Genomic DNA, 26774 nt, shown 5'->3' with positions numbered 1-26774 from the left:
TGAATAAATCCCACTGCAAAGTCCATATTGTGTTGCCAAAAGCTCATTTACTGCACTTTTCTATAATTACCGCCTGCCCCAAGTAGGGGTTCATTTTCGCATAGCCTAATGCGATATTTAGCGCGTCTAAGTGTGAATCATGCGTTAGTATTATTTCTATGTGCAAATTAACGCATGCGGTTCCTGTTATCTGGTTGCTAGTTTCCAAATTACCTTAGCAACCATGGGCTTGCTAACATAGAGTTGGAATGCTGGGGATTTTGGCTGCCATGGTCAGTGACCCCTTTTTGAAAACTGCAAAGAGTTAAAAGAAGATGGCAAACAATTCAAAAACTGTGAACAAATAAATAATGAAGACCAATTGTAAAGTTGCTTAGTATCACTACAGGGGTATGGGAGATAGCTCTCAGTACAAGTGAGGGAATACAGGGGTAGGGGGGATAGCTCTCAGTACAAGTGAGGGAATACAGGGGTAGGGAGGATAGCTCTCAGTACAAGTGAGGGAATACAGGGGTATGGGAGATAGCTCTCAGTACAAGTGAGGGAATACAGGGTTATGGGAGATAGCTCTCAGTACAAGTGAGGGAATACAGGGTTATGGGAGATAGCTCTTAGTACAAGTGAGGGAATACAGGGGTATGGGAGATAGCTCTCAGTACAAGTGAGGGAATACAGGGGTAGGGGAGATAGCTCTCAGTACAAGTGAGGGAATACAGGGTTATGGGAGATAGCTCTCAGTACAAGTTGATCCAGGGACTGGTCCGATTGCCATCTTGGAGTCAGGAAGGAATTGTTTCCCCTCTGCGGCAAATTAGAGAGGCTTCAGATGGGGTTTTTTGCCTTACTCTTAATTAACCAGTTAGGCAGGCTATATATAGGTATTAAGGTTGAACGTGATGGACGTATGTCTTTTTTCAACCTATCTTACTATGTTACTATGCTTATAATTGGCCATTCTACTACATGCTAATAATTAACTTAAATGTGAACCACCCTTTAAGTTAATCTGCCATGTTTTGCTTTGTGGCAAAATTCCCAAACAGGTTGCAAAATTCGCTGAATTGCATTGCAGTCAATGGGAAGACCAATTCCCATGCAGTTTGGCTGAGTATACTGCCTGCTACACACATGCCCTACATTGTTAGAGAACCTCCTATCCGCTATGCTACAAGTGTTTTCTCCCAAGTGAAAAAAGGCTCCCATTTTGCCAGTTTCTTAAAAACATGTCTGTGATTTTTTTACATTACTTCTGGTTGACAGTTAATGGTATCTACTACTGCACTAAAAAAGTACCTAAAAGTACAATCTATATTTTATATGTTACTACTAGCTTACAAACACAGCCACAACTAATAATAAATATGAACAGATACCATCTGGGTGCTTTGTATCCCACATTAACATGAATATACTGTATATTTTTGTGTAAATGTAATGAATCTACTAAAATACTATGTAATGTTACACAACTTCAAGTATCATCTGATCAGTAGTTAAATGAAATAAAATTCAAATGTTGGAAGATTGAAAACTAAGAATATTTTAATTGAACAAAAGTGCACAACGGTGCACTGCACATAAACACTTACACAAAAGCAGGAGGAGGAGGAGGAGAAGGAGAAGGAGGAGGAAGAGGAGAACAGGACAGGATAGCCTCCTGAATCTCCCTTAAGTCCTGCCGCATAAGGGCCACATCCTGCCCCATAAGGGCCATATCCTGCCTCAGAAGGCCATAGTCCTCCCTCATAAGGGCCACCTCTTGGCGGACCTCTTGTAGGAGGTCCAAAAAAAAATTTGTCCCCCCTGTTTGGGAGGCAGCATCAAGTGCTCCTGGGTTGCTTCTGGCGCTGCTGCTGGTGGTGCTGCTGGAGGTGCTGGCTCTGCCTGATCATTGGCAAGCTGGGGATCCTGTGCAGGAGCCGGTGGTGCCTCTGCCTCTGCCCCATTATCAGCCTGCTCCACCTGTAGCCATTCGTCTGTCAATGAAAGAATTTCAGTTTGAGAAATACAGCACTTGCTTTTGTACCGAACAAATGATACAGGCTGAGATGTGTCATGTAACTACAGGAAAACCATTATCTATAAGCATGGCAGGTATGGGGCAGGGCATCTATAAGCATGGCAGGTATGGGACAGGGCATCTATAAGCATTGCAGGTATGGGGCAGGGCATCTATAAGCATGGCAGGTATGGGGCAGGGCATCTATAAGCATGGCAGGTATGGGGCAGGACATCTATAAGCATGGCAAGTATGGGGCAGGACATCTATAAGCATGGCAGGTGTAGTGTTCAACAGCAACCCTGTTATGTTAATGTTTAGTGCTATGCAACACTGCTGACATTAGAGGGCGCCCTTTCCAGCAAACCAGATAGTATCATAGTCACTATGGGATGACAGTCATGTGACCCATTATGGTGTCATAGCCATGTGAGCAGAGCTGGCAGCCTAACAGTTTGTAAAATAAAGCCTATAGCAAAAGCCTCTGTGTATGTGTGGGTCCAAACCTTACAGAAGGTATGGGGCAGGGTATCTATAAGCATGGCAGGTATGGGGCAGGGTATCTATAAGCATGGCAGGTATGGGGCAGGGCCTCTATAAGTATGGCAGTTATGGGATGGGAAACACCATTAAGAGATAATCTCTATTTAAATAATCTGCAATTATGGCTATTGTTCCAATCCTAATGTTAAAGTATTTTCACAAACACATTTTTGCTCAAAAATAGCAAATTAAATAGGAAACAAGTGAGTGGTAATTTAGAAGAAAAATCTTTATATTAATTTTTAAGAAAATTCTCCCCTCAGCTCTTCCACAAGCTCTGTGTGACGTCTTTTGACGTCACTCCACAAACGCTGCAAGACGCGGACACTCAGATTGACCTGGTAATCCCTCCTGAGGCGCCGCCGCAGTCTCGTAATAATCCCCCTGCGGAGGGATTGGATACCGGGAGTCCCTGCTGGGATATTGTCATATCCCTCCCGGTGCAGGAAGGATATAAAGTACCGCAGCTGCGCCTCAGTCATGTTCCCAGGTCCAGCCATGTCCACGCCTTGCAAAGTTTTCCAGTCCTACTGGTCACAGGGCAGGGCACCAGGTATTTATACTAGGGACACACCCTATTGACGCGCGCGCCGCGTAACGCGCATGCGCGCAAATTAGCGTGCGAGCGACGAATTCATTGCGCTCCGGGCTTGTCGCGCTCCCGGCTTGTCGCGTGCACGAATATTTCGCCGCGAAACGTACATTTGTTCACGCAAGCGTATATTTAGTCGTGTAGGTGTACTTTTGGTCGCGCGCACGAATATTTCGTCGCGAAACGTACATTTGTTCGCGCAAGCGTATTTTTATTCGTGTAGGTGTACATTTGGTCGCGTAAGCGTATATTTGGTCGCGAAATTGTACATTTGGTCGCGCAAGCGTATATTTGGTCGCGAAAATGTACATTTGGTCGCGCAAGGTTATGTTTTGAAGTGCACGTGTGAATTTTTACGCACAGGCCTCTAGTTTGACACTTAAGTGACAAATTTGACTATTCTGCTATTGTATTGAATGAGCCTCAGAACCATTATGCTTTTTTGGCTTGCACCTCCATTAAATAATTCAATTAATTATAATGAAATGCAAGCCTTCAATACAAGTACATTATGGCAAATGGCAATTATCGCCAGCAGCTGATCTTGGTTCAAACCTTGTGCCTACATACCATCACTGTTTTACCTCAGCACAGGCTTTTGGGATCAGACGGCGCAAATTGCAGCACGGAAAATTCTTGTGCCTACAGACCAACGATGTTTACCTCAGCACAAGTTTAGAAATCAAATGGCAATTATCGCCAGCAGCTGATCTTGGTTCAAACCTTGTGCCTACATACCATCACTGTTTTACCTCAGCACAGGCTTTTGGGATCAGACGGCGCAAATTGCAGCACGGAAAATTCTTGTGCCTACAGACCAACGATGTTTACCTCAGCACAAGTTTAGAAATCAAATGGCAATTATCGCCAGCAGCTGATCTTGGTTCAAACCTTGTGCCTACATACCATCACTGTTTTACCTCAGCACAGGCTTTTGGGATCAGACGGCGCAAATTGCAGCACGGAAAATTCTTGTGCCTACAGACCAACGATGTTTACCTCAGCACAAGTTTAGAAATCAAATGGCAATTATCGCCAGCAGCTGATCTTGGTTCAAACCTTGTGCCTACATACCATCACTGTTTTACCTCAGCACAGGCTTTTGGGATCAGACAGCGCAAATTGCAGCACGGAAAATTCTTGTGCCTACAGACCAACGATGTTTACCTCAGCACAAGTTTAGAAATCAAATGGCAATTATCGCCAGCAGCTGATCTTGGTTCAAACCTTGTGCCTACATACCATCACTGTTTTACCTCAGCACAGGCTTTTGGGATCAGACGGCGCAAATTGCAGCACGGAAAATTCTTGTGCCTACAGACCAACAATGTTTACCTCAGCACAAGTTTAGAAATCAAATGGCAATTATCGCCAGCAGCTGATCTTGGTTCAAACCTTGTGCCTACATACCATCACTGTTTTACCTCAGCACAGGCTTTTGGGATCAGACGGCGCAAATTGCAGCACGGAAAATTCTTGTGCCTACAGACCAACGATGTTTACCTCAGCACAAGTTTAGAAATCAAATGGCAATTATCGCCAGCAGCTGATCTTGGTTCAAACCTTGTGCCTACATACCATCACTGTTTTACCTCAGCACAGGCTTTTGGGATCAGACGGCGCAAATTGCAGCATGGAAAATTCTTGTGCCTACAGACCAACGATGTTTACCTCAGCACAAGTTTAGAAATCAAATGGCAATTATCGCCAGCAGCTGATCTTGGTTCAAAACCTTGTGCCTACATACCATCACTGTTTTACCTCAGCACAGTCTTTTGGGATCAGACGGCGCAAATTGCAGCACGGAAAATTCTTGTGCCTACAGACCAACGATGTTTACCTCAGCACAAGTTTGGCAATTATCGCCAGCAGCTGATTAGAAAACAACAGACCACAAATTAGAAGACATTGGTCCATATTTTAGCAGAAGTAGCAACGGTATAATTAGGAGCCATTTCCAGCCCCATAGTAGATGATACTTGCAGGCATAGCAACATTGCAAGTAGCCAGTATAGGCCATAATTAGAAGAAATTAGACGATACTGTGGCAGCAGCGGCAGCAGCAGCAGCAGGTTATTAGAAAACAACAGACCACAAATTAGAAGACATTGGTCCATATTTTAGCAGAAGTAGCAACGATATAATTAGGAGCCATTTCGGGCCCCATAGTAGATGATACTTGCAGGCATAGCAACATTGCAAGTAGCCTTGATAGGCCATAATTAGAAGAAATTAGACGATACTGTGGCAGCAGCGGCAGCAGCAGCAGCAGGTTATTAGAAAACAACAGACCACAAATTAGAAGACGTTGGTCCATATTTTAGCAGAAGTAGCAACAATATAATTAGGATCCATTTCCAGCCCCATAGTAGATGATATTTTGCCAAAGTAGCAACATTGCAAGTAGCCAGTATAGGCCATAATTAGAAGAAATTAGACAATACTGTGGCAGCAGCAGCAGGTTATTAGAAAACAACAGACCACAAATTAGAAGACATTGGTCCATATTTTAGCAGAAGTAGCAATGATATAATTAGGAGCCATTTCGGGCCCCATAGTAGATGATACTTGCAGGCATAGCAACATTGCAAGTAGCCTTGATAGGCCATAATTAGAAGAAATTAGACGATACTGTGGCAGCAGCGGCAGCAGCAGCAGCAGGTTATTAGAAAACAACAGACCACAAATTAGAAGACATTGGTCCATATTTTAGCAGAAGTAGCAACAATATAATTAGGAGCCATTTCCAGCCCCATAGTAGATGATATTTTGCCAAAGTAGCAACATTGCAAGTAGCCAGTATAGGCCATAATTAGAAGAAATTAGACAATACTGTGGCAGCAGCAGCAGGTTATTAGAAAACAACAGACCACAAATTAGAAGACATTGGTCCATATTTTAGCAGAAGTAGCAACGATATAATTAGGAGCAATTTCGGGCCCCATAGTAGATGATACTTGCAGGCATAGCAACATTGCAAGTAGCCAGTATAGGCCATAATTAGAAGAAATTAGACGATACTGTGGCAGCAGCGGCAGCAGCAGCAGCAGGTTATTAGAAAACAACAGACCACAAATTAGAAGACATTGGTCCATATTTTAGCAGAAGTAGCAACGATATAATTAGGAGCCATTTCGGGCCCCATAGTAGATGATACTTGCAGGCATAGCAACATTGCAAGTAGCCAGTATAGGCCATAATTAGAAGAAATTAGACGATACTGTGGCAGCAGCGGCAGCAGCAGCAGCAGGTTATTAGAAAACAACAGACCACAAATTAGAAGACATTGGTCCATATTTTAGCAGAAGTAGCAACGATATAATTAGGAGCCATTTCGGGCCCCATAGTAGATGATACTTGCAGGCATAGCAACATTGCAAGTAGCCTTGATAGGCCATAATTAGAAGAAATTAGACGATACTGTGGCAGCAGCAGCAGCAGCAGCAGCAGCAGCAGGTTATTAGAAAACAACAGACCACAAATTAGAAGACATTGGTCCATATTTTAGCAGAAGTAGCAACGATATAATTAGGAGCCATTTCGGGCCCCATAGTAGATGATACTTGCAGGCATAGCAACATTGCAAGTAGCCAGTATAGGCCATAATTAGAAGAAATTAGACGATACTGTGGCAGCAGCGGCAGCAGCAGCAGCAGGTTATTAGAAAACAACAGACCACAAATTAGAAGACATTGGTCCATATTTTAGCAGAAGTAGCAACGGTATAATTAGGAGCCATTTCCGGCCCCAAAGTAGACGATACTTGCAGGCATAGCAACATTGCAAGTAGCCAGTATAGGCCATAATTAGAAGAAATTAGACGATACTGTGGCAGCAGCAGCAGCAGCAGCAGGTTATTAGAAAACAACAGACCACAAATTAAAAGACATTGGTCCATATTTTAGCAGAAGTAGCCACAATATAATTAGGAGCCATTTCCAGCCCCAAAGTAGATGATATTTTGCAGGAGTAGCCACAATATAATTAGGCGCCATTTCCAGCCCCAAAGTAGATGATATTTTGCAGGAGTAGCCACAATATAATTAGGAGCCATTTCCAGCCCCAAAGTAGATGATATTTTGCAGGAGTAGCCACAATATAATTAGGAGCCATTTCCAGCCCCAAAGTAGATGATATTTTGCAGGAGTAGCCACAATATAATTAGGAGCCATTTCAGACCCCAAATTAGAAGAAATTAGAATTTAAGAAAGAGTAGCAACATTGTAAGGAGCCTTGATAGGCCACAAATTAGAATATGATATGAGATGATATAGTGGCAGCAGCAGCAGCAGCAGCAGCTAGATTATTAGGGGAATATAAGGCAGCAATTGAGAGAGGAGGGTACATCTAGGAGGAGAGGAGGAAGGAGAGGAGGCTAGTCCCTGATGTCAGCAATGGGCACATGGATATCCCCGCTAATCCATGCCTCATTCATTTTAATAAATGATAGCCTATCCACGCTGCCAGTGGATAGGCGTGTCCGCTTCTCCGTGACCACCCCACCTGCGGCACTGAAGACACGCTCTGACAGGACACTGGCAGGGGGGCAAGCCAGCACCTCCAGAGCGTATTGTGCCAGTTCTGGCCACTGGTCGAGCCTCGACACCCAAAAATTCATGGGGTCATCATCAGTGTGCATGGCGTCCTGCACACTCACAGACCCCATGTAGTCAGCCACCATATTCTCCAGCCGTTTTTGGTGGTGACTTTGGGTGCTAACCAGGCCTGCTGCTGCCTGGCGAGGCTCGAAGAAGCTTCTCCACACATCCATTAGATTCCCACCACCTCTAGCTGCGCTGCTGCTGCTGCTGCTAGACTCCTGTCTCTGCTGGATGTGTGGAGTAGTGGAGGCCTGAGTACCCCTGGCACTGTGCTCCAGCAGGTAGTTGCTGACCACCCAGCGCTGCTCTACAAGGCGCTCCACCATGTGCAGGGTAGAATTCCAGCGCGTCGGCAGGTCACAGATCAGCCGGTGGGGTGGCAAGCTATGTTGCCGCTGCATCCGTGACAAAGACGCGCTGGCGGTGGGGGACCTGCGGAAGTGGCCGCATACCCTACGTGCCTTCTCCAGCACAACTCCCAACCCTGTGTAGCTCTTCAGGAAGTGCTGAACCACAAGGTTGAGAACATGTGCGAAGCAAGGCACGTGGGTCAGACGGCCTAGGTGGAGGGCGGCCAGCAGGTTGCGACCATTGTCGCACACAACATTCCCTGCTTGTAGCTGGCGGGGAGTGAACCACCGCTGCACCTGAGTCTGGAAGGCGGCATGGAGCTCAGGTGCAGTATGACTCCTCTCTCCAAGGCAGAGGAGTTGCAGCACAGCCTGGCAGCGCTTGTACTGCACTGAAGCGTAACTGCGGGGACGCTTCAGGGGTGGCTCATCCATAGTGGAGGAGGAGGAGGAAGTGGCCGTGTGGGGTTTGCCCTTTACCCCACGGGGAGGCACCTCTAGCCTGAGGGGAGTCCTGCTGCCTGCACCCTCCCCAGCACTCATGAGGGTGACCCAGTGGGCAGTGTAGGAAATGTATCGCCCCTGCCCATGCCTGCTGGTCCAGGTGTCTGTGGTGCAGTGCACCCTGCCCCCAACAGCATAGTCGAGGGACAGGGACACATTATCCACCACCTGCTGGTGGAGGGCAGGGACGGCCTTCCTGGCAAAATAATGGCGGCTGGGGATCCGCCAGTTAGGGGCAGCGCAAGCCATCAGCTCTCGGAAGGGGGCTGCGTCAACCAGCTGATAGGGCAGCAGCTGCACTGCCAGAAGCTTTGCCAGGCAGGCATTGAGCCTCTGCACTTGGGGGTGGCTGGAGGAAAGAGGTGCCTTGCGGCCAAGGAACTGGGGGAGGGAGACCTGCCGGGTCAGGGGCTGTGCAGATGGCAATAAGGAGGAGGAGGAGACAGAGGGGGCTGCAGAAGAGGCAGAGCTGCACAGTGGCCGCCTCCTACTGTGAGCCTCAGAATCCTCTTCCCTTGCTACAGGGATTGGAGAGCTAGCACCTGTTCCCTGGGGAATGGGAGGAGGTGGACAGGAAGCACCGCTGCCGCCCGGTGCCCTGCCACTTTGGTGCTGCTCCCACGTCATCCTGTGATGACGTTTCATATGGGAACTTAATGCTGATGTTCCCATATGTGACCCTGTCTGCCCCCTACGTACTTTCTGTCGGCAAAGGTGACAGACTGCTACTGATGGGTCCTGACTCTGGCACGTAAAAAATGCCCACACTGCTGAAGTGCGGGCCACCACTTTGCCTGCTGTGGAGGGTTGGGGTCCTGAAGGCTGAAGGTCCCTGCCCATACGCCCAGAGCCTGTGGACCCAGGTGCAGTGCTGCCCTGTTGCCTACCCCCCCTAGAAGTGGTTGGTGGGGTCTTCTGCTTCTTTGGGGCCGGCTCTTCATCAGCATCACTAACAACAACACACAGCTCCCCCTCTGAACTGCTGCTGTTATCCTCCTGAGCCGGCACCCAGGATCTGTCCCCATCATCCTCAACATCCTCCCCCACATCAGACCCTGCATCCACATCCACATCTGGCTCATCAGCCTGCTGCCCTGCCATTAGGGGACCCTGCCCAACATCCCCTACAGCTGATGTGGTGTGCTGTGCCACATACACCTCCTCCTCATCAGACTGGAATGCCCCCCCCATAGCTGTCTGATCATCAAAAAGATCCTGGGTGTCTGGGCTGAAGTCCACCTCAGGATCAAATAATAAGGAGGATAGCATGCCCCTTATCACTGAGCTAGCAGGTGATGCCACCTCCTGCTGCTCACTAGAGTCTGCAGCAGACGAGGTAGCCTGGGTGAGCCAGTCCATAACTGCCTCTGCCTGCTGCGACTGAATAGGTCGCGAAGTGGTGGCAAACAAATCTGGCAAAGTCTTGCGACTGCCAGTTGCCCCACTGCGACCTGCCACCTGCTGCTGTTGCAGCTGCTGCTGCTGTGACTGCTGCTGTTGCAGCTGCTGCTGTGGCTGCTGCCCTATATTGCCCAGACTGGGCATAGCACGTGTGCTGGGCTCTTGCCCACAGCCAGCACCACGGCTTCTCCCACCTAAACCACCCTTGCCTCCCACCCCACCCTCACCACCCACACCTCCCTTCCTCCCACCCTCACCACCCACACCACCCTTCCTCCCACCCCCACCACCCTTGCCTCCCATCCCACCCTTCCTCCCTCTCCCACGGCCCATCATCCTGGACCAACTAAAAAAGAAAAAACAATAGGGGGGGTTTGGATATTTGGGGGAAGGTAGGGATAAATAAATAAAAGACTAAACCCCAGAAGTGTGCACCCACACACACACAAACAAAGACAGACAAACGTAGCCCTAACAAGGGCTCTTGGGTCTCATGGGGAGCAGGCAAGCAGAAGAGGGAAAGCAGTGAACTGAAATCCACAACTCACAGAAAGCTCTAACAAATCCTACCTCTAGCTAAACAGACAACTCACACACCTCAGCTCCTACTCTATCCACTACCAAAATGGCCGCCTCTGCACCTCCTTATATGGACAGTGGGAGGGCTCCAATCTAATTGGCTGATGTGGAAGAAATGGGCAAGGCTAAAATGACGTTTCCGTTTGTCGTGCGTTTTTTTTTTGTCGCACGGCGGAAAAATCGGCGCACACGTCAAAAATTGCCCGCACGCGACTAAAATTGGGCGCTCGCGGCAAAAAAAAATTGCTCGCGCACGATCAAATTTGGCCGCGCGCGCAAAAATAACCACGCGACAAAAATACGAGCCGCACGGCGAATTTTTGTCGCCGTTTCGCGAAACATTTCGCCGGCCGCGAAACGCAAAAGTTCGCCGCGAAACCGACGCTGGCGAATTTTTTCGCTCATCCCTATTTGCAATGAATCAGCAGAAAAGAAATTGGGGAGCTACTGTGGCATCTTTGGGGACACAGATCTTCAATAGTGATGAGCGAATCTGTCCTGTTTCACCATAAAATTTGTGAAACGACAAGACAATTCGTGAAATGAGGAAAGATTTGCGAAACTACTTTTTTTGCCTCGTGTCTTTTGTCTTTTTTATCTTTTTGTCCCCCGCATTTTTTTGGGCATGACTGCGCCCACTATTGACGAAACCATGACTTTTTTTTGACGTGTGGTGAATTTTCACTGAAGTTTTGCAAAACAATTTGCCAATGACGAAATGCGGAAATTTGCTGCAAATCCATGCCTGGTGAAAACATTCGCTCATCACTATTCTTCAGTGCTAAAGGGCTGTGGTTGCCTTGGGCTGGTACAGAGGCCCAAAACATAATGTTTTTAGATAAATAAAGCTGACATCTTGGTATTGTTTTTTTTCCCATTTCTGGTGCCTTTATCCTGGGAGTTAAGTACTTTTGCAGTTGATTTGCTTTACTGTGTCTGTGAGTAGGCATGCAATACAATTTCAACCAAGGCCTTTTGGTCCGTTTTAATGTGTACAGGGTCGGACTGGGCCACCGGGAAAAATCCCAGTAGGCCCCGGCGGCCCAGACCCGACCCTTGCCTGCGCTCCCCCTGCCCGACCGCTCCTCCCCTGACGCATTAACTTTACGTGCTCAGGGGAGGACGCCGGTGGGGGACCCTATGAGGGGGGTTAGGGAGGCCCCTGTTGGAGGGGGGGCGCGGGCACCTGCAGGGCCCCTGGGCCGGTGTGCCCTTCACCCCCCAGTCCGACCCTGAATGTGTATGCACATGCAATACTATTTTAGCCATGACCATCTGTGGGCCTTTTTAGCCACTGACTTGGCAACTTCATTGATATATCTCTGTGCAAATTCTATAAACACTTATTTCAAATGCAGTACATGAATTCAGCTTGTTTCTTTTAAATCAGAAGCAGGAAGAAGATGGCAACAAGATGACGTTTGATGAGGAGAATTTATTTTCTTGTGTGGCAGATCTGTTTGTGGCAGGCACAGAAACTACAACCTCCTCCCTGGAGTGGTGTCTGCTTTATATGTTGAAGTTTCCTGAAATCCAAGGTACCCTCATGCCATTTTTATTTTGGTTACGGGGTTAAATTTAGACGTTTCAGCACTTCATTTAAACTTTTTCCAAAATGCTAGTTTTTTTAAAAAATATTTTTATTTTTGATCAGTTTTTGCATAACAAACATCATATTTGCTAATTACTTTATTTTTGGGGACTTTTGTGGGAGGTAATCCCATGAGGACTTCATACGGATTTTTGTGCAAGTTCAATTGCAATACTGAGAAAATCAGGTTATAATCTCTCACCCAGAATCTGATTACTTTTGGGCAATGCCACCATATATGGCCCATAGTTCCTGGAGTTGAACAGCCTCTAAAGAAAGTCACCTGGGCCTTGATATATTTTTGCTAGTCTGACTGGGGTTAAATACCAATTGAAAAGAACCTTATACCCGGCTCGGATAAAATTGTATTGACCGAGCTGTGTTTTAAGTTAAACCACAATTGAGACCATTGATCTTCTGTCAAGGTAGTACCTTGTCTATTGTTTAACATATGAAATGTCTGGGTTTCTGTCCCCAGCAATTCTTGACCCAGTGAAGTACTTGAAGTGCCCTATAGTGTTTTTATAAGATAGATCTGATAATAGGTTCAATACCCTAATAAACTTATTAGCAGTCCACCATTTAAATGCCTTCGTTTGTAGCCCTGGAATAAAAAGGGGATTGCCAATAATAGGAGCTATCGCTGTGTGAGGAGAAATCAACACATATGTAGTAGCATAACGGTCCCAAAGGGATAATGTACATTTCAAACAGGCTGTGAATGAACTGTGGTGATATAGAGGGGGACCAGAAAAAGGCTTCTGCCAAATAAACATACAGTATGCCAGAAAATTAGCCAACCCACAAATGGTAGGGCAGGTTGAATATGGAATTGAGGTATCTGAGCTAATTGCGAGGCTATAAAGTATTTTTTTTTAAGATTAGCTTAAAGACCAACGCGCAACACAATTTTCACAGAGTGATTTGCTGCAAGTGGCAGGGAGGCCCATAAGTTATTTACACATCATTCTCACGCTGGTACCAGTATTAAATGTATGTTTACCAATGCAAGGAGTCTGACTGGTAAAATGGGAGAGCTGGAGGTACTGGCGTTGGAGCGGAAATATGATGTGATTGACGTTGCTGAAACTTGGTTGAATGAGTCGCATGACTGGGCAGTTAATATTGGGGTTATGTTTCGGAGGGACAGGGGCAATAGAAAAGGAGGAGGAGTGTGTCTGTTCGCTAAGCAGGAATTAAAAGCAAATAATAAGGAGGAAGTGATGGGGGTAACAGAGGGAGCTGATAGTAAAGAATCTACCAAACTAATTGTAGGGGTATGCTATAGACCCCCTAATGTAAGTGAGGAGGCTCAGCTCCTGTTGCAAATAGAGAAGGCTGCTAGTTTGGGGCAAGTGATAATAATGGGGGATTTTAATTATCCTGATATTGACTGGAGCCAGGACAGTAAATGGGAACAAGTTCATAAACTTGCTGCATGACAACTTTGTCACAGGTTGTTGAGGAGCCAACCAGGAACCATGCTATATTGGATCTAGTGATCTCTAATGACCCAGAACGTATAGCAAATGTGCAAGTGGTTGAACCCCTGGGTAATAGTGACCATAATGTTATTTCATTTGATGTTTGGTGCAGGAAACAAATTTACACTGGGGCAACAAAGACAATGAATTTTAGGAAGGCAAATTTTATCTCCTTAAGGGCAGCGCTTCAGGGCATAGATTGGGGCATTATGTTTTCTGATAAAAACACAGAGCAGAAATGGTTGTCATTTAAAATGATATTAATTCATTACTGTTCTCAATTTATTCCATTAATACGAAAAAGTAGAAGTGTTAAGAATCACCCTATGTGGCTTAACACTAGAAGTTAATAGGGAAAAAAAGGAAAGCTTTTAAGAAATATAAGTCAGAGGGGACAGTAGCTGCGTTTAATGAATATAAACACTATAACAAGTGTTGTAAAACAGCAATCCGGAAAGCAAATATAGAAAATGATGAGCACATTGCGGCAGAGGCCAAAAGTAACCCCAAAAGTTTTTTAAGTATATTAATAGTAAAAAGATGCAGGTTGAGGGTGTGGTCCCATTGAGTTATAGTAACAATATTGTTACAGCGGATACAGAAAAGGCAGATGTGCTTAACCAGTTCTTTTCTTCTGTGTATACAGTAGAGGAGCCAGAGTGCCAAGTCCCACCCAATAGCTGCACTGTTGCCTCAGCTCCAACTACACAGTGGTTGACACAGGATATGGTGCTTAAAGGGTTACACAAGATAAATGTAAACAATTAACCTGGGCCAGATGGAATACACCCTCGAGTACTGAGAGAGCTAGGGTCAGAATTACAGTGGCCCTTGTTTCTGATATTCTCAGACTCGCTTTCATCAGGTATGGTACCTAGGAAGAAGGCAAATGTCATTCCTATATTTAAAGAGGGAGTAAGATCTCAGCCTGGCAATTATAGGCCTGTAAGTTTGACATCCGTGGTGAGCAAGTTATTTGAAGGCTTGTTAAGGGATCACATACAAAATTATGTACTGGAGAATGGCATTATGAGCAGTAATCAGCATGGCTTTATGAAGGGCAGGTCATGTCAGACCAATTCAATTGCTTTTTATGATAAGGTAAGTAAGCTGGACAGAGGGGATGCAGTAGATATAATCTATTTGGATTTTGCCAAAGCATTTGATACCGTTCCCCACAAACGACTGCTTGCTTTCTAAACTAAGGTCTATTGGTCTTAGTGAAGTCGTTTGCATATGGATAGAAAACTGGCTACAAGATCGGGTACAGAGGGTGGTTTTTAATGGTACATTCTCTACTTGGAATAAGGTTCTCAGTGGGGTCCCTCAGGGTTCTGTACTAGGTCCACTTTTGTTTAACTTGTTCATAAATGACTTGGGGGAGGGTATTATAAGCAATGTATCAGTGTTTGCAGATGACACAAAACTCTGCAGACCAGTCAATTCTATCCAGGATGTGGCATCCTTGCAACAGGATCTTGACCAACTGGGCGGCTAAGTGGCAGATGAGATTTAATGTAGAAAAATGTAAGGTCATGCACCTGGGATGTAAAAATATGCTAGCCACTTAAACCCTTAATGGGACTGCACTAGGCAAATCAATAATGGAGGAGGACCTTGGAGTCCTTGTAGATAATAAACTTGGCTGTAGCAAGCAATGCCAGGCAGCAGCTGCAAGGGCAAACAAGGTTTTGAGCTGTATTAAAAGGGGTATAGATTCACGGGAGGAGGGGGTTAGGTAAGGCTGGTAAGGCCCCATCTAGAATATGCTGTTCAGTTCTGGTCTCGAGTGCTCAAACGGGACATGATTGAGTTAGAGAGGGTCCAGAGAAGGGCAACGAAACTGGTAAAGGGTTTGGAAAGTCTCAGTTATGAAGAAAGACAGGCCAAGTTGGGTCTGTTTACACTGGAGAAGATGCGCTTAAGAGGTGACATGATAACTATGTATAAATATATAAGGGGATCATATAATAACCTTTCTAATGTTTTATTTACCAGTAGGTCCTTCCAACAGACACGAGGGCACCCACTCCGTTTAGAAGAAGGGAGGTTTCATTTAAATATTACAACAATATTAAATAATTGCCATCTTGGAGTCAGGAAGGAATTTTTTCCCCTCTGCGGCAAATTAGAGAGGCTTCAGATGGGGTTTTTTGCCTTCCTCTGGATCAACTTGAAGTTAGGCAGGTTATATATAGGCATTATGGTTGAACGTGATGGATGTATGTCTTTTTTCAACCCAACTTACTATATCTAAGTGGGAACCAATACTGATCAAGCCCCAATGTCTTTACTTTTTCCTTCTACATATTCTTCAGTGACTAAGAATCTGTCTTAGTGTATTTTGAAGAATTGGGCCATGATCAATATGGACGAGGCTATCTCTACACCAGGCTCCCAAACCTATGATAGACAGTCAAAACTGACTTTGTTACATGCAGTGAGAAAGCCCAGAACTGGCTGACTTCACACACAAAATTGGCTGTGTCACATGCAGATGCTTGTTATCTTGTTATATTGTCTTATTTTTTTTATATTAGTACTTGTCTTCTTTATTTCCTTTTCTCTGTGGGATTCCAGTTACTGTGTCCTAACCCTCAGTGGTTTGTTTTGACCCTAATTTTGGTGGGTCAAAGTGGGAAAGTGGGTTTCAACAAAAGTGCCCTTGTATCCGTTGGCAAACTGTTGGCCTATTGAATGCAGCCAGGCAACATGGTCCATTGAGTGCATCCATTGAGTGTGTATGACATAGCAGGTGACTAATCTCCCTGTCTGTCACAGCTCTTATAGTCACTTTATTTGTTTACATGTGGGAACCAGCCTTTGGTTGCCTACATACTCCTCTAGAGTGTTAAACCCTTTTACTGCCAGCCATTTTGATCAAAGCAGAACGTGTATTGCCACACAGTTTTTGAACATTTTGCACTCTTTAAATTTAGGGGCCTTTCTTTGGGGGGACTTTTAGTTTACCCAGGAAAACTATATATATTTTTCAGGACAACCTAAGTTTTCAAAATATGGTAGAATTTTTCTGTAATTCCAATTCTGTAATGAGATATAGGCTTCTAAATGTCTAAAAAATGAAAAAAAAAATCACATTTTCCAAAATATAAACACATATAACAGAAACAAGAATAATTTTATACACGAAAATACAACTGATTTTGAAAGTACTATGTCTTCTGATCGTTCCAATACCAAACACATATAGTTTTATGGAGAATTCTCACTTGTATAGGTCAAAAACTCCCGGCAGTACACTACCAAATTTCCAAAACACTGCTCCAGAAAGCTGCATACTTTAGATTTCAAGGCCAAAAATTCCACTAACAGAAGGTTTATCCCATAAAATTATACATTTTTGGAAAGAACAGATTCCGGTGAATCCAGAATAGGTAGAACTGTCTTTCTACTCCAAACTGCCAAGTTGCAATGCTTTCCTAAATTTATTGGTTTTTATCAATTTGTGAATTTTTTGAAAAATCGCTTCAAAGCTTCCAGTCTATAGTATCTTATCTCCTACAGGTCATAAAGTAACCGGATAAAACACCCTAAATTTGAATGCCCAGGGGTTCACTGAACAGTTTGAGACCCAATATGTATAGGTTTACCTACGTATGTGGCATGTAGGGGCCCCAATGTGAACATACCCCCCCCCCATATGATCTATCATTTCTGTCATTTCAGCTCCTGCAAAATCAACACATTTACATCATTTTATAGCGGATAAAGCTACCAAAATGCATGCTCACCCAGAAAGTCATATATTTTTGGAAAGTACACATTTTCCTGAATCTAAAATTGGTACCCATGTCTTTCTACTCCAAAGTACCAAGCTACAAAGCTTTCCTAAATTTTAGGATGATTTTGATGACATTTCCAAAAATCCCCTCAAAGCTTCCACTTTGCAGCATCTTATCTCGAACATAATGAAAAACCAAAGGAAAAAGTGCATATGAACACCCCCCAACTATACAGAAAACCATATATATTTGGAAAGTACACATTCTGACAAATCCAACATGGGTAAAGTGTCCTTTCTACACCAAAGTACCAATCTGCAAAACTTTCCTAAAGTTATTGGTTTTTATGACATTTCAGAAAATCACCTAAAAATGTTGCAATTTGCCGCTTTTCTCTCACACAATTTCTTGCATGCAAAGGCAAATCACCCCATATAGGAACACCAGAGGTCAACTGAACAGTTTGCTGCCTAATATGCATAGATATACCAAAATCTGTGGTGTGTACTGACCCCAAAATGAAAATAGCACATAAGGATTTCTCACCTGCCAACTCAGCTTTTGCATACAGAGCCCCCTGTCAGCGTATTATGTGCTGTAACACCCCCTAACTATACCGAGACCCCCAGAAAACCATATATTTTTGGAAAATACACATTCTGATGAATTTAAAATAGGTAAAGTTATTTTTCTACACCAAAGTACCACATGGCAAAGCGAAGCTAAATAACAGATCAGGAACACTAATACAGGGATAAAAATGCAATAAAACCACAAAAATTGTGCAAATTGGTGAAACAGCAAAATAAGTCACACAACAGTGTAATTAGTGGTCAGAATATCTGATCCAATAGTCAGCACATGCTGCTTCTGCAGAGAGAAACCTAGATCTGCCAAACAACGTATGACATACATTTTGGCAGATATTGCATATTTCTGCAATGACGTAGGCCATATGTCGTTGGCAGGAAAAGTGTTAAATAGATGTGGGGAGAGGGAGTACAGTGTTTGTTTTTCACTCCAGATGAAGGTTTCTGTGTGTGCTCAAAATTCTTTAAATCCTAGGAGTTGCTGTCCTTTTCCAGTATATATATATATATATATATATATATATATATATATATATATATATATATATATATATATATATATATATATATATATATATATATATATATATATATATATATATATATATATACAAGGTTAGAATGACAGCACTCGCAGGCAGTTTTTCATGGAGAGTCACAAAAGGTTTACATAAGAAAATTTGAGGCTTTATTCAGTCCGACATTTCAGTTCCTGTCTGGAACTTTCATCAGGGACAGTAACATCTCAGAGTAGTACACACGTTTTTAAATACAAAAGGGCGCCAAGGTTGTTGCTATGCAACCCCAAACAAACACAGAATGTAACAAATAATTGTGAAAACAAATAAAAAAGCAAAAAAACACACTACAAACAGTGCATCAAAGTCAAGGAATGTGAGGACAATGTGTCCAGAGCTTATTGGTATTTAAATGAAGAGAGAGCTTATTGGTATGTAAATGAAGAGACCCCCCGGAGTGGAAACAATTGGTCACTTTGACTCATTTCAAATGTGTACACAATGATAAGCCCCAACCATTCACACCACCCCTAGTGCTAGAAAGGAGCTGCTGACATAGAGGAGTACCCCCAAGGTACGGAAACCCATGCACATTGAGAGACTGGTAGCGTCGCTGTTGCTAGGCAACCAACCCCGTAGTAGTGAGCGGGCATCGTCAGCCCCGGTATGTCAGGCAGTGCGTATATGTCCAAGCAGGACGGAGCGATGAGGGTATACGGAGCCAAAAGTATAGACAGCACATGCTAAGCTCACCGCATAGGTGTGCCCAGTGTCGCTGTGTGAACCACTTGTTAGTGGGGAGCGCGCCAGGCTCGGGTGCCGACAGGACGGCACACTGTGTTTCAAATTCACGCATATAATGCCTGCAAAGATGCTCACATATGGGGATAGCAGAGACAGTCTCTAGGTGCCCGTGGCCCTCCGCAGGGCATCTATAAGTACCTGGGGGAGGGGGATTAGACCAAAAGCCTTTTCCCCAATGTGCAGCGTGCCCACACTAGATCCAGGCAGTAGGACTGTCCCACGCGGGGCAGCACAGCATAGTGTAGGGAAGGGGCATGGGTACGCCTGCTACCCATATATGTATGAAGAAAGCGGAGTCGTAGTACCCAAAGTAGCCACAAGAGGTCATATACATACCGTATATACTCGAGTATAAGCCGATCCGAATATAAGCCGAGGTACCTAATTTTACCTAAGAAAACTGGAAAAACTTATTGACTCGAGTATAAGCCTATAGGGTGTCAAATGCAGCGGCTACTGCTAAGTTTCAATATTCAAAATAAATACCATTACAATTACATTAAATGAGGCATCAGTGGGGTATATGTTTTTAAATATTTATTTCAAAGGAAAACAGTAAATTAGTTCTGTAAGTGGAGAAGAGGGTCAACAAAAACAATATGGTATCAATAATGATACCTTAAGAGTACTACCCCCTTAGCTCAAACAGCAACCCAGATAAAACACAAAGAGTTAAAATCATTCAAAACTATATATAGATTATATAGAATATAAAGTGCAATGTCTAGTGCAGAATGGGACAGGTGAGAACGGTAGATGAAGATGAATTTGGGAGCGGGCCAGGGCACTGGAGGGTCTGGTTGCAGGTGGTCTAATTTGCACACAAAAGACAGAGGGTGCTAGTCTGGAGGGACCCATGGCACCTGACTCGAGTATAAGCCGAGGGTGACTTTTTCAGCACATTTTGGGTGCTGAAAAACTAGGCTTATACTCGAGTATATACAGTACTAAACGTAGTATCCAAACCCAGCAGGACAGGTTGAAATTATGTTGCTAAGGAGGAAGTACATAGTAACACACAGTTACAGAATAAAGTATCCAAAATAAAGTACACACACATTTATACAATAAAGTATCCAATGAGATTGATACCATGACATAAATACTAGCAAAAGATCTGATGTAGAGCTATACTGACAAATCCATTTAAGAGTTCAAAGAGAGGAAAGAGAAGTACAAAAAATTAAATGAAACAACCAAGGGGCAAAGTTTCATTAAGACCACGTGGAGCGACACAGTCCAGCTTGTGTATCCAGCGGGATTCCCTTCTCAGTAGAGCCAAGTCCCTGTTACCACCTCTTGTTAGGGGAGGCTGATGGTCGATGGCCATACATCTAAATGTAGGCAAGGGGTGTCGCATATTGACAAAATGTCTGGCAACTGGCTGATTGGACTCACCCTCTTTCAAAGCTCTGCTGATGGCAGATCGGTGGTTCCCGATACGTTCTCTCAACGTCTTACCCACGTAGTATAAACCACATGGGCAGGTGATGATATATATCACAAAGGTAGAAAGACAACCAAGTCTATGGAGGATTTTGTATCTCTTGCCGGTGTGAGGGTGTGGAAAGTCTGGGCCACATAGTAGGCATCTGCAGGTGACGCAATCCGGGCACTTATAGCACCCAAGTTTTTTTATATGAAGAGAGCCAGTCTTTCTGTTTACCTTCATAGTTTTTGAAGTCAGTTTTGACTAAAAGGTCTCTTAGGCTATTACCCCTCTTGTAGCCAATCATAGGCTTGCTGACATTATACAGAGATAAGGATTCGTCTTGACTGACCATAGGCCAGTTCCTGGTAATACTTTCTGAGAGTGCATGGGAGGTAGATGAAAAAGTGGTTGTGAAGATTAATGGAGCTGGTTGTTTGTCCTTTGTGTGGTCTTTGTTAAGCAAGGTGTCTTGAGTGTGAGTGAGAGCCCTTTGAAGTTGTGGGTGTAGTACCTGTTCCTTGTAGCCTCGTTCCAGAAATCTGTCATACATCTCTTGGAGTTGTACTATAGCTGTATCTGATGAGCGGTTGTTCCTGATGACCCTAAGAAATTGGGAATATGGAATACCCTTAATTGTAGCTGGAGGATGATGGCTAGTGGCATGCAGGATGGAGTTACGATCTGTTGGAGAGCAGAGCTTCCTCACCTTCTGTCCAGATCAAAAACAGGTCATTGATGGTCATCGAAGCTCTGCTCTCCTTCCACCAGCACCTCAATGACCTTGATTGTCCCATCAAACTTACTCTGAATCACCACAAAGATAACATTGACTTTTTGGATCTCAACATTTTTAAAACTAGTGGTGGAATAGGGACCAGACTGTTTCACAAACCAACAGATCGTAACTCCATCTTGCATGCCACTAGCCACCATCCTCCGGCTACAATTAAGGGTATTCCATATTCCCAATTTCTTAGGGTCATCAGGAAGTGTGCCGTCCTGTTGGCACCCGAGCCTGGCGCGCTCCCCACTAACAAGTGGTTCACACAGCGACACTGGGCACACTTATGCGGTGAGCTTAGAGTGTGCTGTCTATACTTTTGGCTCCGTATACCCTCATCGCTCCGTCCTGCTTGGACATATACGCACTGCCTGACATACCGGGGCTGACGATGCCCGCTCACTACTACGGGATTGGTTGCCTAGCAACAGCGACGCTACCAGTCTCTCAATGTGCATGGGTTTCCGTACCTTGGGGGTACTCCTCTATGTCAGCGGCTCCTTTCTAGCACTAGGGGTGGTGTGAATGGTTGGGGCTTATCATTGTGTACACATTTGAAATGAGTCAAAGTGACCAATTGTTTCCACTCCGGGGGTCTCTTCATTTACATACCAATAAGCTCTCTCTTCATTTACATACCAATAAGCTCTCGACACATTGTCCTCACATTCCTTGACTTTGATGCACTGTTTGTAGTGTGTTTTTTTGCTTTTTTATTTGTTTTCACAATTATTTGTTACATTCTGTGTTTGTCTGGGGTTGCCTAGCAACAACCTTGGCGCCCTTTTGTGTTTAAAAATGTGTGTACTACTCTGAGATGTTACTGTCCCTGATGAAAGTTCCAGACAGGAATTGAAACGTCGGACTGAATAAAGCCTCAAATTTTCTTATGTAAACCTTTTGTGACTCTTCATGAAAAAATGCCTGCGAGTGCTGTCATTCTAACCTTGTGTATCCACGTTTTCTGCACGGGCACCCAGGTATCATCTGTATTTTTGGTGTGCAGCTTTCCAGCAACTCGTTTCTATATATACTATATATATATATATATATATATATATAATATACATAGACAATTTAATTCTTAACACCGTTATCAACTTTTATTTTAGAGAAATGTCATGAGGAAATTGACCGAGTATTTGGGAATAAAAATTGTCTTGAATATGAGGACAGAGAAAGAATGCCATATACACAGGCAGTATTGCAGGAAGTACAGCGTCATGCTTCAGTTGTGCCTTTAGGAGTGTCACACTCACCAATACGTGATGTGCATCTAAATGGATTTTTTATACCAAAGGTGAGAATATCTTGTCTTATCTAGTGATCTCAAAGAGAAAAAACTAACATAACCAACCTTCCTATACATTTGTACATAAAGCAGCAAATTTGTTTTGAGTCCCTTATTATTTATTATTCACATCCCTTGAATATATACCGTATTTTATAGCAAACAGTACTATGCTGGCCCTTTCTGCCAGCCACTGGCATTGTTTTCTACAGCTAATTCTATTATCTACATGGAGCCCTAAGTCCTTCTCTTTCTTTATCCTAAATAATTCCCATTAAGGATATAAGTGACTTGAATCTTTTTAAATGCTATATGCACCTTATGTATCTTTAGCCCATTCATGTACAAACATGAAGAAATAAGGTGAAGCAGCATTTAAAAGCTGAATTTAATTAATTTTATTAGAATTAGATATAGCATATCAAGAAATTGCTCTAATATATCTTTCTTTTTTTATAGGGAACAGTGATAATCACAGACCTTTCTTCTGTCCATTATGATAAGACCCACTGGAAATACCCGCATGAATTTAATCCAGAAAACTTCCTGAATGAGAATGGGGAGTTAATTAAAACTGAAGCTTTCCTGCCATTCTCTGCAGGTATAGGGACTCAATTTTATATATTTAGTGTGTGTGCCTTCAATGCTTTGATTTTTCTGCTACATATGAACCTGGTCAAAAACCTATAAAAATGAATGGTATGTATCAGATGAAATTATGACTGTGTAACTGTGAAACACCTTCACAGATGATTAATTACAGTTTTGTCTTGAGTCACACCCACAGGCAAGTATAAGGAGAGCCGGGGTAGAACTGATCAGACAAACATTATCTGGCATGTGTGGTCAGTTGAACACATTCACTATACTGTATGCCATTTGTTTGCCCAGTAGCAGTAACCCATACCAACCAATACGATGTTTGCTTTTAAATAGGTGACCAGTAAATTCTACCTGCTGATTGGTTGCTAAAGGTTACTGCTCCTGGGCAAACTTAGTGCCTTTTATTACATAACCCCATATATGCCCAAAAGCACTATGGGATGACCATGTAATCTCCGGCAACAAACACTGGCAGTAGAATATTGAAGATGTTAATGACTTTCAATATGATTGACACCATTATAGGATGAAACCTTGTCAACAAGTCAGGTCAGTTCATCAAATAAGTACCATGTCAGAAGTCACTGCGGAAATGTAAATGTCTAGAAACAACAAACATTTTAGTATGAAGTGGTACTCCTGTCCAATTCATTCCTTTACAAAATGAGAATGAAAATTTACAACTATATATATTTATATAACTATAAATCTAACTGCCTTGATTGCTTACCTTTGTGTAAGCTTTAAATGGTATCAGTACTGAGATTAACTGGCCCCTGCATTATTTACACCTAAGATTTAGGCTGTAATCCCCCATATTGTTTACACATACTGTACAAGACCCTGCATTATTCACATCTGTAAGGCCCTGTGTTTGCACCTGTAAGACCTTATACTCAGACTGTAGGCGCCTGCATTGTTCACCTGTTTACACCTGTAGACTTTAGAAGTGCCGACATTGTGTCTCTGTATGTACTGCTGTTCATGTTGGAGTGGTCATGATCAGTTACTTGCATAGTCATAATAGTCATAATGTCTTCTTCCCTACTCTGCCTGCCTGTGGGAGGTGAACCATTTGTTAGCATTTGGAAATAGTTGTTAGGGGGGCTCTAAGATTTTCAATTATGTGCTAGGAGTTTCTGTAAAAAAACAAATATAAAGGCATAAAATGACCAATAGTAAACAAAACACTCACCAAGTAGAAGTGGTGGCCCAGGTGCACCAGCCCCAAACCCTCCATATAGGGTGCATAAAGCCAAAAAGGCAACAACCACCATGGGCATATAGGCATTCTGGAAACTCCACAGGGTTCAGAAAAATTTTAGAAGTAAAATTACATTTTTTAAAAGATACATTAAAGGACATGTAAACCCCAGACACAAAAATGTAATCAGTGAATAGCCTCTTTGAAATCTTTCAGTACCTGCAACACTGGTTGTCCAGAGGTTAATAGTAAGGCTGCAGTGTCCCCTTAATCATTTAGATTTCCTTCTCCTCCTGTAACCCACTCGGCCCCCTCCCTCGGGAATTTGCTTTGGCTGTTGGCTTGTGGGCTTGTGGGCTTGTGGGCATGCTCAGCTGTTCTAAGCTCAGAATACTAAACACGCCCCAGTCTGGCAGCCAGTGAGGAGATGGCATTGCTGGTTCCCATAGAAACTCAGCTCTAGCTGTCTGCTTCATTTTTTTTCGCCTGAGCTCAGCTTTACCATTACAGTGCTCAAACAAAGCAGAACGTTTATCAGAGATGGTTGTGCCTGTGTGAGCCTGTATTCTTTATGAAATGTATGCTGAATAAGGGTCTGTGTGTGTATGCTGTTTGCAGATTTAAATGTAACTGATTATGTATCAGAGGAAAAAATGGCCACCGGGTGAAAGCTGCTATTTGCTTTAGGAAAATGTTATGGTGCAGGCAAATGGAGGGGATATATGCAGTACAAATTATGCCATTTGGGTGGGGGAGACGTGCCCAACTGATTTACATTGTAGGCAAATGTAGGCTTTACATGTCCTTTAAAACATTTCCAAAGGCCCTACGCGTTTCATGCCCTAAGGGCATTTAATCATGGGCACTTTATCTAGGGGTTTCTGTGCCATCCACCTGGGAGGAGGAGCCATATGATTATAAGATTATGTCTTAATATGATATTGTAAACATTATTTAAGATAATGCTCAGTTTCCTTATTTTATGTTTATTTTAAGGACCAAGGGTTTGTCTTGGGGAGAATCTTGCACGCATGGAGATATTTCTCTTCTTTACTGCTATGCTGCAGCACTTTGAATTCCACTGGCCGGATCCAACGTCACCACCAGATCTCAGACCAGTTTTTGGACTGTCTCAGGCCCCTAAACACTATAAGATGAGAATTGTGTCCCGGAAAAAGAAATAAGCCTTTGAAATCAAGAACACTCCGCCCCCTTACAAAAGTGTACATGTGTGTATAGTACATTTTATGCCCTGTTATATTTTTGAATTTGGCACCCTTTGTAATAAATCAATAATGATGAACAGTCCTATTTGTCTATATTTACATGTTATTGTTATCCTTAAGGCTGATTTCTCTAAATTAGGGAAAAAAAACCCATATTCAGAAAATCCCAGGGCTCAAGCATTCTGCATACCTATACTAATAAATCTAAAAATTAGAAAGTATAAATACAGATTTCTGCCATGAAAATGGAAGGTGCCACCTTGAGTTTGGTAGCTGAGGTTTGCTTCTTTGGCAAAAAATAACATTTTATCAATCTTTGGTCCACTTTTTCATCTGAAACAGCTGTGTGATTTATGCAGCTTGCTGTCATTTTTTTTACAGTTGTGTCATTTGGCATGCCAAATAAAAGGGAGCAATTCACCATTTTTTTGCACTTTGCATTCTGCCCTCCATCTTAAATGAATGAATGCATGTCTTTCAGCTCAGTTTTGGAGAGACCTTTTGCTCCCCTGAATACACAGCTGCCGCATGATTAGATTCATAGGGGGGGGGGTGAAAGGAGGGTGGCACATAGACGTAATACCCCTTTCCTACAGTACCTGTCCTCTTACTTTTATGTCATCAGACAAGCAAGTTAGGGAGAGTTGGCAGATGCAAGAATTTAACAGCCTTAACTCTGTATCCAATAGCTTGTCTTTAAAATCCACAAGAGGTGTAAATTATAGTCAATTGTGCTAAACATTTCTAGTTCATATACAGTCAATTGCATCCCTAAATGTATTCATAGACCCATTAACTGCTTTAAAGCAAGCCTTTCTAGTTAGTGCTGTATTTTATTCTGGTGCCTACCTATGCACTGGACCAGATTGAACCGCTTCCACACCTTTGGTGACCAGAACATAAGTAATTATTTTGATTATTTATATTAACTATATATT

General features: G+C 43.4%; 1 protein-coding gene across 2 annotated transcripts in view; it reads left to right on the top strand.

Annotated features, from left to right (window-relative positions):
- LOC105945483 (cytochrome P450 2J6) overlaps window positions 1-25918 on the top strand; it is a 70110-nt gene extending 44192 nt beyond the window's left edge. Inside the window, exons 6-9 of one of the 2 annotated variants that reach the window (XM_031900742.1) lie at window positions 11963-12107; window positions 22625-22812; window positions 23263-23404; window positions 25607-25918. In XM_031900742.1, the coding sequence (XP_031756602.1) occupies window positions 11963-12107; window positions 22625-22812; window positions 23263-23404; window positions 25607-25794 (663 nt within the window). In that variant the 3' untranslated portion in view covers window positions 25795-25918. Of the gene's footprint in view, window positions 1-11959; window positions 12108-22624; window positions 22813-23262; window positions 23405-25606 lie in introns of both variants that reach the window. The other variant, XM_031900741.1, reaches the window with a different exon arrangement.
- The last annotated feature ends 856 nt before the right edge of the window (window positions 25919-26774 follow it).

The sequence above is a fragment of the Xenopus tropicalis genome, chromosome 4, assembly GCF_000004195.4.
Source record: "Xenopus tropicalis strain Nigerian chromosome 4, UCB_Xtro_10.0, whole genome shotgun sequence".
In the NCBI taxonomy this organism is placed as follows: Eukaryota; Metazoa; Chordata; class Amphibia; order Anura; family Pipidae; genus Xenopus; species Xenopus tropicalis.
Note: the sequence above shows the minus strand (reverse complement) of the source record. Positions and strands in the feature narration are given on the sequence as shown.